At 38.4% G+C, this 15,998-nt stretch overlaps 1 protein-coding gene across 1 annotated transcript; it reads left to right on the forward strand.

The window, feature by feature from the left end:
* Positions 1 to 4,716: 4,716 nt before the first annotated feature.
* cdhr5a (cadherin-related family member 5a) lies at positions 4,717 to 15,730 on the forward strand. The gene is made up of 14 exons (XM_041984638.1): positions 4,717 to 4,848; positions 6,476 to 6,648; positions 7,415 to 7,474; positions 7,634 to 7,723; positions 7,819 to 7,905; positions 8,187 to 8,291; positions 9,179 to 9,364; positions 9,695 to 9,785; positions 10,628 to 10,725; positions 10,833 to 11,039; positions 11,508 to 11,621; positions 11,744 to 11,810; positions 12,552 to 12,712; positions 13,075 to 15,730. Exons 1-14 carry the CDS (start codon positions 4,758 to 4,760, stop codon positions 13,666 to 13,668), a joined length of 2,124 nt encoding a protein of 707 aa, XP_041840572.1. The 5' UTR covers positions 4,717 to 4,757; the 3' UTR covers positions 13,669 to 15,730.
* Positions 15,731 to 15,998: the final 268 nt, after the last annotated feature.

Here is a 15,998-nt window from a genome sequence, read left to right on the forward strand (position 1 = left end):
GAATGGGCAGACTGGTTGGAAATGATTGAAAGGTACCAGGAAGTCAGATAAGCACTGGTTCCAGCCAAGGTCTGCAGAACAGCATCTCTGAACACACAGCACGTCCAGTCTTGAAGCAGATGGGCTCCAGCAGCAGAAGACACACCGGGTGCCTCCTGTCAGCTAAGAACAGGAAACTGAGGCTACAATTCACACACACTCAGATGGAGAAACGTTGCTGGTCTGACGAGTCTCCATTTTAGCTCCACATTCAGATGCTAGGCTCAGAATTTGCTGGAAACACCATGAAGGCATTGATCCATCCTGCCTTGGATCAATGCTTCAGGCTGCTGCTGATGTAATAACATCGAGTTTTTCTACTGTAAATTCGCCATGAGTACATGCAGAGAATCTAAATGGCTGTTCTCTAGGGCCCACGGAGCTGCCATGTAAACATGCACACTTAATAACTTAACAGTAAAAACACAGTGAAAAGTACAATAAAAATGAAGTAATAAGAATAAAATGAGGTGAAGTAATAATAATACAGTGCTGGTAACTTGAGGCTCACTAATCTGAGGCTTGGTGAGTAAACAGATACATTACACAGTAAATATACGGTCATACTTACTACTTAAGATATTTTATTTATTTAAAAAGCAATCAAGTTCTTGTAATATCATCTAGTGTCATCATAAAACTGAAATGCTAGATTTATAAGTATTACAGTGTCCAATAAGCAGTTAAGGCAGTTCTGAAGGAAAGAGGAATCCAGGCTGGTACTACCTGGATAGCAAAATATGTCCGGCCCAAACATGGCCCAAATGTGCATATTTCTTTGGCCCAAATTTGGCCTTGACTTACAGTGTTGACTAGATGTGAGTGTGGCTGCTGGAACTCAGTCACATGACCACCACATGTGGCCCTTATTAGACTTGCCATAATCCAATCCAGGCTGGAAACTGACATCTGGTCCACTTCTGGTCTACACAACACTTGCCAGTGCCCTAACTGAGCCTTAAGTGTCTGAAGTAGCCCAGATTCGGCCCAAACATGCTTGCTGTCTGGGGAGCAAGGTGGACCTGAAAATGTGGCCAGTGAGTTTCTATTTACAGATCACATCTTAACCCTTAAATACTGTATGTATTGTGTTTGATAAATACAGTTTCTGAGACCTTGTGCATCACTTCATGTTAAAAACATCACAATCTGATACCTATCTTCTGCCCTCTGGTGGATACCTTTTGCACTACATCAATTTTGACCCCACAAAGTATCATTTCACATCTTTGTCAACTGGCGGCCTGAATTGTTCTGGAGAGGTTCCAGATCAGTGGCATGCGACAACACAAATGTCCATAAAAATTGCGCCGAACTTTCGGCAGAGATCCTTCATCCAGGCCTGTGATAGAAACCTACAAACATCAGCCAGAGAGACAGTGTGAAAACAGAAAGATTTATGGAGCATTTACTGTTGCTGTGCACACGAGCATTTGTGTACATGTGTTTGTCCTTTCTGTTGACCTGTGTGCTGGTTTTTGCTATTATAGAGCTTTGAAAGAGTATTTAACAAGTTAACCTTTGATCACCCAGCCTGTAGTCCTGTGATTCATTTTTAGGTTAAAGCAGTTAAAAAGCTTCAGTGCAGCTGAATTTGCATGTTAAGTTTTGATCTCTGAATATTTCCTCATTGCGCTTTCTTTCGGATGAAGACCACTTGATGCATCTGGAAAGAGTGTGACGTCTGACCAGCTGCTGAACTGAGGAGTTCAGGCGCCTCCTGCTGGTCAGAGACGGAAACAGCATCCTCTAAATAAACAGGAGCCCCTGACATGATAACCAGTGTTTCTGAAAATACTCCAGCAGAATTTTGCTGCTTTACACTCTGTGTGTCGTGTGCTGGTGTGGAGCATCTCTGCATGGAAACATAATGAATGAGCTTCATGTGACATTGTGACACTATGAGCTTGTTGTTCCCACACAGATGGGGCCAGAGTGCTTGTATTACAGCCTGCTGTGTGCACAGTGCTGCCTTGTCCACATGTGAAGCCAGTATGTGTCCCACTTCGTGCCAGTGTGACTTTCTGTCATTATTATCATGCGAGGGATCAGACAGGAAGGGGAGGCAGAGGAAAACAGCTCTAACCCCTTGTGCTGTGTTTGTGTAACTATCTGAGGAAATATCTGCATTGATCGAGGACCAAATACTACAAGCTACAAGCATAAAATATCAATTATAGAAAAGAGGAGAGTGTCACAGATTAAAAACAAAAATATTTTAGTTAACATTAACAACTTTGACAACTTTAACATGCAAATAGAACCGAACATCCCACCAAGACTGTAAATGTAAACATAAAACAGGAAGGAAAACACATAACTCATATTTAGCTACATTTAGAAAAGGTTAAATTCCTGCTGAATATGGATTTCCCATGAGCCTTTGTGCTCTTTGCTATTGTGGATCTGTGAAATTGGAGAAACATGTGTTAGTGTCATTGGGATACTAAAGCTATGTCGAACGTAACTGTTGAACTTTGAGAGTAGAAAACGAAGACGACTCCAGAAAACAGGACTTCAGATATATTTAGTTTGAGTTCTTGTTCCCAACATGCAAGCGTGAATTAAAACATGAAGGTTAAATTACTGTAAAAAGGTCTAACAGAAAATTCCTTCATATTTTTACAGTACATTTGATCTTGTTTTAACAGACTTTTCTTCGGCCCTGTTTAAACGACAACGCTAAGACAGTAAAACGCAAATGTCCTTTTGCTGACGGTAACAGAGGTTTTGGTTTAAATCGCAAAGATTTGACAACGACGTCCAGAGTGAACGCAGGGCGAGTCCTGTCAGTGTAAACTGGAACTGGAATCGACGTCTTTCATGTCATCTTCCACTTGTGCACTACAACTTTAAAGGGGTGGTGCACCTCAAAATATGTTTTTTTTTTTTTGTTGTAAACATCACAGTATTACTTAATTGTGATTAAAACACCTATACTGTTGATAAAATTTGTACATTTTTCATTTCATTAAAAAACAGACTTTTTTGGGGGGTCAAAAATGGCTCATAACGCCCTCTACGGGGTTAAGCCCAGTTTTGTTTTTCGTGATGTAGAGCCGTGTTGTTGCTTCCTTATGTTATGAGAAAATAAAACCCACAGCTCCTCCCTCCAGATGCAGGTAGGCGGGTCCTCATCTAGCAGGCATAGAAAACCACCCCCACCAATGCATACGAACAGGTATGAACTTATTTGGTATAGATCTGCTAGTTTCAGACTTTCATAGAGTTTGTGATGAAATATTCTTGTAATGGGATGGATTTGTGTTTTTGAAGGGTGTAAAAGTAACACCAGACTTTATTCTTTACCTGCTGATCCTCATCTGGCGACAGACAGCAGCTCAAATCATAGCAGCAGCAACTTCCAGCAGCTCTTCCTGCAGCTGCCACAACCTGCCACGAGTCTCCACAGCTTTCCAGAGCTGCTGAAGCTGCTGACAGGCAGCTAACAGCGCTAACGGCTCAGACTGATTCACTTTAGGACCACCTTGTTCATGTGTAGCTGAGGAGATTTGACAGAAGGTGGAGTTATGCAAACGTAAGGGGTGTAGTTACACCTTAACCCTCGAAAGCACATTAATAACAAGGGCAGACCTTCATTACTGCTGTAGTGTCATGTTTTCACACCTACGTCATCTTAAGCCACTTTTATAAGATTCACATTTCTAGAATTCTGTTCATATAAACCTACTGATAAAAAAAAGACAATTGCATATGGATCTAAACTGTTCGATAGGCAACAAAACAAAACGTTATTGCATCAAATCTTCTCCGATTCAGTCGCTCATCATTCTGATCTGCACAAGGCCACAGTGAAAAGGAAAAACTCCCTATTAACAGGAAGGAAAACCTCCATCAGAACTAGAACCAGGAAGGGTGGCTATCTGCCTGGACAGGAAACAGGGTCAACAAGCAGCATAAGTCTAAACCAAGGATTCCTGCGGAGAACGAAAAAGAGAGGCCACAAGTGACAATGTCATTAATGTCTACATGGAGAATAAATGCTGCACAGTACAAGAGTGCACCATCACTGCAGGAGCTGATTAACATTTTCTTTTAATTCAAACCAATTTACATGTTAGAACTGCACAAAGAATCAGTTAAAATGTGCTGCTGGCATTTCTCAGTTACACTGCAAACACGGCCAAGGTTTCAGCATCTTCTTATGGCCTTCATCTGCTTTGTGAGAAATAGTTTTACTTTCAGTGACCACATGGCTGCTTACTTTTGGGACAATTTTAATATTTGATATTTAAATATTTAATATTTGAAGCTTTGAACTACTTCAACAATTAATCTGCCAGCTGAAATCTGAAATTCAAAGTCACTGAAAGACATGTTGACCCAACCTTTATTCCTGATAGTCAGTGAATTTCAGAATGAGGGCAGCTGTGAACGTCTAACCTGGAAAGTATTCTAACATGTCAGAAATGTTTCCAGCATTCCTCTGCTGGATCCTTCCCAGAATGCATCAGGGCCACCAGTACAAAATGAGCTAAAAGAGATGCAAGTATTTTAGTGGGAGGCTGCGACTCCGCTGCTGGCAGGGGCTTAATGCAATATGTGGCCGTAAGATGAAGTCACAAACATTGCAACTGTAGTCTACTCCCACTCTCCGGGCAGCACAGACGGGGCATTATGTGGCCGAGTACCAGCTGGTACCACGGGCTCCTCATCCTCCTCAGGACTTCATTTGGTGCTGCTGCTGAAATCTGGACATGGAACTGAAATCGAAGAGCAAACTTGTGGACGTTTTCCTCGGATGCATCGTTTCCATCTGCTTTTCTACAGTTTGTTTGGCTCAGAGGCGTAAGTAGAGCTTTTAGATGTGGGCAGGCTGCCTTTTGTCGCTGGATGAGGAATAAGTGTCAGTTTATCATCATTTTGTGACCCCCTTTAGATTTTTTGTTTAAAAGGTTTACAGAGGCACACTTAATATAATGAACAATCAGATTTTAGGGTTTAATTTACAACAAGGTTCAGATTAGAATTCATTGGAATTAACAACAAGGGAAGTCAGGTAACTGTCCAGACCCTGGACTCCCAAAGGCCCTGTTATTGCCTGTGTTTGTATATTTGTGCTGAATTACTTAGTTGTTGCGGATTTTAAATGTCACATTAATATTGAACACGCATTTTTACATGCAGGTTGAAAATATATGGTAGTTAAAAATCTTAGTTAAGGTTTGTCTATCTTCTGTTGATTAACATCAGTTATCTTAACAGAGAAAACATTTTTCAAACCTGAAAACAAACCCCAGGATGTGACAAATAGTGATCTTGGGCAGGGATAGTCTGATTTTGTTTACTAATTGAACAAGAAGCCATCCAATCCATCAGGTAGCTGTGTCCACAGCTAAACAACTTGTATTACCTGAATCCTATGATGGTCCATGGCTTCCTCTCCTCATTGGTTTCACCCATAAAGAATAAAAGTCACTGTTTTCTATCCATCTTTGTAAGGCAGAGTTTCGCTCTCACCATGCTCTGGTTCGTCTGTTTCGTGCTGTTAGCCGGGACATTACTGTTTATTATTTGGCTTCCATATCTCCTGCTGACGTTTTACTGTAAACACAGAGAACTTCAGATAATGTCATACCAAAAATTGTTTAAGGATTAAAGCTTCTAACAATGTTTTATTTTTTAAAATAATATCTAATTATAGGGAAAAAATTCTGAAGTATATTTATTATTATTATTATTATTATTATTAATACTACTAATAATAATTTTATTATTTTAACTCCACAAAAAATTCTAAATATTTTTGATCCAAAGTCAACATGGATGCATAATTACTTTTTCTGAATCCAAAGAGCCTTGGAATTGGAAGTTTTGTAATCATGTCATTGTCATCTGTGGATGAGACATTAGAGACCCACATTGGAGAAACTATCTGTGCACCAGACAAATGGATGAAAATGATCAACACCCAGCTAAATATAATCTAGGTTGTTCTGACCACAGGTCTGACAAGAATACGTAATTTTAGATGTGACTACAGAAACTAAACAGCCTTGATCTCCAAATAAAGAGTATAAATATGTGGTTTTAGTGTTTGTAAGTTAATGAAAATTGAATGATTTTAATGTTGCCTGTTTGTTGACCAGTTTCTGTATAAACCACAAGAAAAGAAAGTGTTGTTGATTATATTATGTGATTGAGACCATGGATGCTAGCAAAGGATTCTATGAGACTGTTTCAGTGAAACTACTATTTTTTAATTAGGAAAACAAGTAATAGAAACTAAAGTTTATTCCTATAAAAATGTCACATAAACCGCATAGCAGTGATAAAAAAGACTTAGAAGCTGCCCATCAGGATATTCTGCAGCTGGTTGAGTTTTAAGGTTAAAGGTTCAGCATGTAGCAGTTTTCTTACATCCAGCTCTTAAATCCTTTCTTAAATGTGGTGTTTGATGCCTCTCCTCTCCCAGTCTGCACCGTCCCTCCTGGACCAATAACAATCCCAGAAAACAGCACAGCAGACATCCAGGTGGTAAAAATCATCTCCAGCAGCGATGTGAGCCTGACAGTCACAGTGAACCCAGAAGATCTGTTCTACATTAAAGGGAACATCCTGATGGTAAAGAAAGGCCTAGATTATGAGGTAACTCCCCACAAATAATAAATATAACAGATTATCGGTACATATTCATGTTGTGGTTCTCAAGGCTGGTTACTTTAAAATATTCTGATTCTTGGGCATAGCCAGCTTGCAGTCACTGAGCTCCTCTATATACCCAAATATTTTTGAGTCAAATGTGAGTATGTCAGGACAGATAAAAGAATGGTCTAGTCAAAGCCAGAAAGCTGTGTGAAAACTAATGCTGAAAACCTCAAAGAACTGAAGCAATACTGGATTAAAGAGTGTTCCAAAAGTCCTCTACAGCCATGTCAGAGACTGATAGCATCAAATAGGAAACCATTACTTTAAAATATTGTTGCTAAAGGTGACTTGAATCATAAGGCGAACTTAGTTTTTCATACACTACTTCTGCATTTTGATTTAGGTTTTCTTAAATTAGTATATCTCATTTTGTTCTCATGAGAAAGTTTTTTCTTGATTTTAAGACCTGTTTAGAACTAGATGAGTTTACGCACTTTATTTTTCATACATCTAGATGTACATAACTACTTTTTCCCATAGGCTGCTATGGTCTATGGTCCCACAGATTCCTTTTTTTTTTTTTACATAAATATAACTATAAATACCAGTAATTCTTCATAAACAACTTCCATGGTCACCATGGAGATCTAAACTAATTATATTTCCTTTCTACTCAAGCAGATGAGACATGAAAGGGGACTTTATTTAACATGTTTTAAATACAAAGTCATGTTTCAGAGTGTAATTGCTGATGTGCGTTTTGCAGTCATTGCCCAGTGTGACTCTGATGGTGTGGGTGCAGTGCAGCAAAGATGACTTTCCATCTGTGAGTACTAATACTTTAACTGTAAAGTAGCCAGACATGGAGTTTGTTAACCAACTGAGAAAGTGAACCAGATAATGCAAAGTTCTCTCTTTTAGCCTCCGTATTGACAGTTTAATGAGTGAAATGAGCTGCTCCAGTATCTGCTTTTATTTCCTTGAGGTGAGCGAGTCTGTTGAGATTTTGGTTGAAAATGTCAACGATAACCCTCCAAATTTTGCACAAAACCACTATGTGCTGGAGGTGAATGAGGTGAGCAGTTTTGGTTTTCTGGTGTTTTTTTTATTATTATTTTTTTTTTAAAGTACATGTTTTGGTTTTGACTCTATGTTCTGTGTCCTGAACAGCTTACTCCCATCAACTCAAGTATTGGACTGATAGAAGCAACGGATGTTGATTCAGAGCCGCTGTACTATCGCTTAGAGCCTGCAACGGTAAGAAGGAACTCAGCTGTAGAAGGTGGACCTGAGACAAGGAAATGGAAACAGCAATATTTGTAGAACATCATAAGAAGTTCCAGGATGATTTAGGGGAAAAAAAAACTTTTTTTAATACAAAATGCATTAAAATATATTTAATAAAAGTTCTTCAGTTTGGGTATTCACATGTTAAAAACATTTTTAAAGGGCTGCAAAGAGCAGGGGCATGCAGCTAACCCTAGTTTAGGAAATAAAAAAAGAAAGGAAATCAAAAGACTGACTATCTATCAACTCAGGAGAAATATTTCCGGCTGGAGAACATAAACACACCAAGGATACTTGTTAAACGCATCCTGGACTATGATGTTGTACAGAAGATCTCTCTGGTGTTACATGTACAGGTACAATAATTAAAACTGTGTCGAGCAGGGTTTTGGTTCATTGTGATTGATGATTCTGAAGAAATCAAAAGACTGACTAAAACTATACTTTTGAATTATATGTAAATATTTAAGTCAGACTAAAATTAGGAATTTAAATTACATGTAAACATATAAGTCTGACTAAAACTGTACTTTTAAATGACATGTAAACATGTAAGTCTGACTAAAACTAGACTTTTAATTACATGTAAACATGTTAGTTTGACTAAAACTAGACTTTTAATTACATGTAAACATGTTAGTTTGACTAAAACTAGACTTTTAATTACATGTAAACATGCTAGTCTGACTTTGAAGAATTTAATTTAATATATTAGTTACACAAAAAGCTGTAAAGAGGAATGCCACTGCCTATGGTAACATATACTAAGACATAAAAAGTAGTCTAATTAAAACCCTAGTCCTGCTGTAACTACAGCACCACTTATAGACTTACCTCTATAACCTGTGGACTTTAATGCCCCTCTTTGACACTTCCCTAGTTTACTGATGGATGCTTGTTTTATAGCTACTTTTCATGTGTGATTTTTGGATGGAAGCAAAGCTAGTGTCAGTAGTGGTCATGTTTTTTAACTCTTGAATTCTTATCTTTTTTCCATTAAGAGTTGCTGTATAGATGTAATTAATATGACATTAGTCTTCTCTATCTATCAACTCAGGAGAAATATTTCCGGCTGGAGAACATAAACACACCAAGGATACTTGTTAAAAGCATCCTGGACTATGATGTTGTACAGAAGATCTCTCTGGTGTTACATGTACAGGTACAATAATTAAAACTGTGTCGAGCAGGGTTTTGGTTCATTGTGATTGATGATTCTGAAGAATTGTCTCTGTTCTTCCAGGACACGTTTGATGGTTCTGCCTCCAATGAACCGTTCTTCACATCCGTGGCCACCGTTACGGTGCATGTGAAGGACGTGGACAACCGGCCCCCATGGTTCCAGCCATGTCTGAGGACAAGCTTAGGAAATGCCAAACTGTGTGTGGGCACTGGCTACAAAGGAAAAGTAAACCTCACTGAGAAGGAGGCAAGTGTCTGATTTAAAGTTATTACGTTGAATTTATGATACCTGTATGGTTGTATGATTAAAAGTTTCATTTTCACTTAGTCATATCTCGGGCTGCAGGGCTAATTTCAGGACACCATGAAGGTTGTATAAAGTATTTTCCAGGATTTGTTTTTCTTTTTTGTTACAGCATCAGCTAAAGAGCAACAAAAGAGCAGATGAATGTTGTGTTAAATGGAAACATGTTCCTTTCACGTTGCTCACAGATCTGGACTGAGGAGCTGATGAAAGAGTGAAAGCCATTACATGATAATGACAGCTAGATAAATTAGGATTGATTTTAACCCACAGGAAGGACCCCTGGTGTTGGAGCCCGGACCAGTGTTTGCAAAAGATGGTGACAGAAACCGGAGTGAGCAGATCAGCTACAGAATACTACGAGGTTTGAAAAAATGCAAATACTCCGTGTTCTCCTTATGATTTCAGCTGATTAGCCTAGTTTGGAGTCTTCCTAACCAAATAACCATAAGTGTTTCTTAACCCCTAAATGCCTGAATATATTTACACGTATACAAAAACAAATTAAATACAGAAAAAAAAAAAAAAAAAAAAAAAAATTGGAAGAAAGAAAAAGAAAAAGTTGGACTAAATAAAAAATAAAATATTAAATGATTAATAACCATTTTTAAATAAAAATAAAATAAGAAATACAAATAAAAAAATACATAATAAATTAGTTCAATAAAAATAAATGAAAGTCCAGAAAGGGTTAATAATCAGTAAAAGGATCTTTCATTCTACATTGTGAGCTGAGTTGAATTTTTTTTAATGGAAAAATGAAAAAAAAACTCAAACTTTTAAAATTATTTTTAGCTATAAAGTTTGTTGATATTTTTTAAATTACAAAATATGAGAAAAATGAAATTAGCTTTAGCTCAAAAGCTATCCTACTAGCTCCTCTGTTTACTAGCTACTAGCTTCTCCATATTTTTCACCATTATATTTTCCCCCACTATATTCAAACCAAATTACTATTTAATGTGACCTGATGAAATACATTATACATGTTTTTTTTTCATTTTTCTAATTATGAGAAAGAAAAGGAGGAAACTAGCTTTAGCTTATAAGTAATCCGACTGGCTAGCTGTAAAAAGCTAAGGTGCTGATTTCCTAAGTGGCACTTTTATAGTTTTTGTATTTTAGGTTTATTTTAAGGCAAACCAAAATACAAAAACTACAGAAACTCTAAGGCTGCTTATTTATTTATTTATTTTTCATCTTTAGGAAATGAAGGAAATATATTTCAGATCGATGAGGAAACAGGGAACATCACAATGATCAAAGCTGCTGATATAATTGGTCCAATAACCCTCACTGTTCTGGTAAGGAAATAAAATGATGATTTCTAATTGGAAAGTTGATTATAGCAACATATTCAACAACAAATAATTCAGATTTGTAAGTGACATATTTTCCCCACACTTGTTAGGCTTCACAGGTGACCAACAGAGACCAGTTTGCAGTGACACAGGTCACCATCGAAGTGATGAAGAAGAGCAGGAACCCTCCTCGCTTTGAGAAAGAGCGATATGAAGGGTTCATCTACAGCAATTCTGTTCCAGAGAGCATGATCCTTAGAGACCGAAGCACCAACCGACCCTTCAGGGTCCGAGCCCGTGACGAGGACTTCGCCAGTGTGAGCTATCTTTTTGTGAAACACTGCTTATATTCCCATTTCAATCAAATTCATACAGTAGATGCTTAATCCAAACCAATTTACATGTTAGGAAATGTTTGGAGGACAATGTAAGGTTAAGTTGCCCAAGAATACTTTTCTTTGCCATAGTGGGGAAGTTACGATCAAACCAGAGTAAAGGATGGCCACCGTACGTCTTGAGCTACAGCTGCCACTGCAAGTTTTTAGCTGATTTTAGCTAAAAACTCATTTTAGCTATTTAATTCCACATAAAATGTTAATATCAGTAATGTGATCATTGACAAAACAATTTAGTCTAATACAGTATTTAAGTTTTGCCCAGTAAGCAACTACTTAACTGGGGCTTTAATTTCGCTGTTTATGAAACAATTTGATAATGAAATACTTTTATATTTTCAAAATTGTTTTAAAATTTTCTGCATTTTTATGGCTCTTTGTGCGCATCAGGGTGTGAACCCAGATATGAAATACGAGGTCCAGTACAGCAGCTACGTCAATGTGACCTCTGATGGTTTTGTGATCCTGAAGAGAGTTGTGAAGACTGAATCCTTCGCGCTTCAGGTGACTGATGATGCAGTTTTTTGTCTTTTTTTGTGTGTCAAGCTAATATACAGTGTGTCTGTCCATGTCTGTTGTTTCTTCCTGCCATCATGTAAAGCTGTAAAACTCTTTACTGCCTGCAGCTCCGAGCAGTGGATCCATCAACAGGCGAGTTTGGAACTGCAGCGCTCTCTGTTCAGGTCATACCTGGTAGGACCATCACTGTTTAACCATTTATACTACCTGCTTGCATTTTCATTATTAAAAGATGTCCCAGAAAGCACACATTGCAGCACTGGATTAAATATTATGTGCACATTTTAGTGTGTATTTATCATGCTCCACTTCTGAGTTATGTTAAAAAATATTCTTACAGAATTTCACTTAATTTTCACCTAATAATCTTCCATTCTTTTGCCCTACTGGTGTGATTTATTCTACTGTAATTACTCAATCATTGGCCTCAAGGTAAATTTTTTTTTAAATTTATAGTTAATATTTTAAAGGATAAAACTAGTGTCACATAAACCCTTGAAGAGACCGACCGAGATAATGTTTTATATAAAAAGCTATTGTTTAATTTTTGAGAAGCTCTGAAATAACTTTATGCCTGAGATTACATAAGGTATAATGCAGAATGTGAACTCACCAGTCACTTCAGGTCCACCTTGCTAGTAGCAGGTTGGACCCCCTTTTCCCTTTAGAACTGCTTCAATTCTTGGTCTGCAGATTTATGTATATTTAATTAAAACACTTTCTCACACAGTACATTTGGGAAATTTATATCTGAACAAGTTCAAACTACAAACCCACAATTAAAATAATAGCTGACATAATATCTATTAGTTCTGTGTATAGATACTGTATCGTGAGTATGATCAGGTTAAACATCATAGCCGATTGTAATTATTTAAGTGTAACCTTGAGAAATTTACCTGTCTTCCTCTACAGCCGTTGCCATCCCATCCCCTTCGAGTGTCGGCTACCGTGCAGGTGACATGGCACTCCTGGGCCTGATCATGGCAGCTCTACTGGTCCTTTGCCTCATTGTAATTGGCTTCTTGATTTCCCGCTTGTGGAAGGGAAACGCCAGCATGGAGAAAATATGTGAGGTCAGTTTCCATCAGAAATATGTTAAATTACATTTAAAGGTAATAAATGGTTCTGGAGGAATGTTTTTAATTGTTGTAATGTTTATTAATACTATATTTTCTCTGTGATGAAGGACATACAGAAACTTGCATACTGTAACAATAAAGACAGACTCAGCTGATTAATGTGTAGAGCTCCTCCTGTGCAGCTTTGATGAATATTTATCAGCTGAAGCCCACAGAGGAGCTCTGTGTTAAAACAGTGCTGATGAACATAACACGGCCTTGTGAACTGCGGTCATAGCTGTAGCATTACACAAAGCCTCAGTTTCCCCCATGCTTAGTTCTCTGCTATATTAATGAGGGACCTCTCCTGCCTGTAGTGCCTGGGGCCCTGCCTGCAGACTGAGCAGCCGCGGACTGGCCACAGAGACTCCCTGCAGTACACCAACGATGGCTTCCAGAACGAGGGCGATGCGAGCCGTGGGGGGTCCAGACGCTGGAACAACGCCTTCCCCAGACGCAGCACCTTCCCTCAGCCCAGGAGCAGGATCCTTCCCCTGGACAAGCGGGGCCACCCCTGCTCCACCTGTGGCATCTACACCAACCACGTCCCTAAGGGCAGCCCCTCATTGAGACCCACCAGGAGGAGTCGAGGAGATGGGGACGAGTACGGCATGAGGTCCATCCTGTCAAAACAGCGTAGGAGGGAAGGTCAGAAAACAGTGTGGTTCAAGGAAAGCGAGGACTCCTCAGACATTGAGGTGGAGATTATTCCAGACACTGTGGGCCGGGTGGAGGAGGAGACTGAGGAGGAACTGGAGGTGGAGATGGAAGGTGTTGTCAGAGACCCGGCTGCCCCGTTGAGAGAGCCTGAGTCTGGGCAGGAGAGTAAAAGCACAGAGTCTGGTGAGGAACAGGACCCTGGCGATATAAACTCAGAGCAACGGAAGGGGGAACAGGAGGAGGAGCGCTGACAGCAGCGGTCAGAGGTCAGACTGAGCAGAATCCTGCTGGTTTTATTGTCACTTTGTGGATACTGCATCCTTCAGGAGAGGCCTCAGCAGTCCAGGAAGACTCTTCCAGTGTCTCTGAACAGCTGCAAAACCTCAAGAACAGATCCAAGGATCTAAAAATTATTTATCTGCTACTGTGAGTATTTTGGAGAACAGTTGAATTGGTGTAGATATTTTCTAAAATGTAATGAAAACAAAACAAAGTCCAAATAGATGTGATTTTCAGTGTCTTTACTGACCATCTTCACTGTCTTTGGGAAATATAAATGCATTTAGAAATAGATTCAGCAACACGTTTCAAAAACAGGAGGGCAATAAAGACAGAAATGTTAATAGAATATACTAGTTGCATAATTTAAGAAGATTATATAATCAGAAGGTTATTTGGTGACTGGTGAGGGTACCAGCATTGGGTATAAAAGCAGCATCCATCTTTCCAACCAAGAGTGGGTAGAGATTTTTATTCAAACTATCAAAAAACTCATAAATAAATAAAATAATAAAAAAAAATTATCAACAATTTTTGAATGAAAGATGGTAAAGAACCTTGGCTTTTTTTATATCTACAGAGCAGAAAATGGTGTAAGAGTGCATTAAGACCAACCCCAGAAACCACTTTTGGATGGTTGTGACCTTCAAGCCCCCAGCTTTAACATATAGAACTCTGTATGGTCAAACCCCATATTATATCATTGAACTTTTGCAGTCACATGTCCAAATGAGATCTCAGAGGTCATGTGATCGGGGACTGCTAGCAGTGAAGCTTACCCGGATAAAAATCAAAGAGGACAAAGCTTTTGCAGCAGTGGCCCCTACTCTCTGGAACTCCTTCCTTCTAGATCCAATATCTGTGGACTCAGTGATATCTTTTTAAAAGCAGCTAAAAACTTACCTTTTAAACTTGCTTTTGTCTAAACTTTTATTTTTAGGCTTTTTTTTGTGTTTGTTTTATTTTATTATGAAGCACTTTGTGATTTTTATCTTGAAATTTGCTATATAAATAAAAGTTCACATACACACACATTGGCTCAGGAGGACCTTGGAGAACCTGCCCACAGTCCAGTTAAAAGCAGGATTAGTGTCCTAGCAGGGTAATTTTGGGTTCATCTCTGTATTATCAATATTTTGAAGCTGGTTCAGTTTTTACCAGGAGGTATAACCATGGCAACTTATCATGAAAACCTAACCTGCTTGAATTAAGCAAGAATAGATACAGAATCCTCTGAAAATATGCAACAATTAGTATTAGTCATTAAAAGCAAACTGGTGGAACACAATGTTTAACATGACTATCGCAATTTATTGTTACTGGCATCAAATCTTACATTTGTTTCTATTCTTTAAATATAATAAAGTTGGTTAGTACATGACTGAAATCATTTTATTGTAATTGTTAAAAAGATTAGGCTTCATTGCATTTTTGTACAAGTCTTCTGGAAAATTTTACATAAATACTGAGATAATTTATTTTTTACTTTAAATCTTTACTTTTCAACTTAATTTTAAACTCGAAGTAATTTCTGAAACTGCAGCATCATCCCCACATCAGCAGTTAATATTTCACATGTATTTTATTTTTTAGGTTTTTTTATTTCTTAATGTTTAATTTAGAAAAATGTAAAACCATAGCAGCTGAGGTCAAAATATCATGACTTGCAGACTGATGTGTGAAAATCGATCTGTTGAACTGGTAAAATGTTTTGTTTTAAACTTGTAAAAATGTGATGTAATGACTGAGATGTTTTATTTCCACATTTCTCCCCACTTCTCCCAAGCTTCTAGAAGCTCCCAGTATTTTCAGAAACAAAGTGTGGTGTGACATTTATAACAAGTTTTTGACAAGTTTTAGACTCAGGCCCTAACATTTGACCCAGTGTTGTGAATCTCAATGGCCACTTTATTAGGTCTACCTTGCAAGTACCGGGCTAGCCTTTTTCCTTTAGAAAAACCTTAATTCTTGGTGTCATAGACTGAACAAGGTGGTGGAAACATTTTTCAGAGGTTTTCTCCACATTGACATGACAGCATCACACAGTTGCTGCAGGTTTGTCGGCTGCATCCATGATGAGAATCTCCCGTTCCACCACATCCCAAAGCTGCTCTACTGGACTGAGATCTGGTGGCTGTGGAGGCCGTTGGAGTCCAGTGAACTCATCATTATGTTCTAGAAAGCAGGTGGAGATGATCTGAGCTTTGTGACTTGGTGCATTACCCTGCTGGAGGTAGCATCAGAAGATGCTCCACTGTGGTCATAAAGGGATGGACATGGTCAGCAACAATACTCGGGCAGG

This window comes from Melanotaenia boesemani, chromosome 1, assembly GCF_017639745.1.
Source record: "Melanotaenia boesemani isolate fMelBoe1 chromosome 1, fMelBoe1.pri, whole genome shotgun sequence".
Taxonomy (NCBI): Eukaryota; Metazoa; Chordata; class Actinopteri; order Atheriniformes; family Melanotaeniidae; genus Melanotaenia; species Melanotaenia boesemani.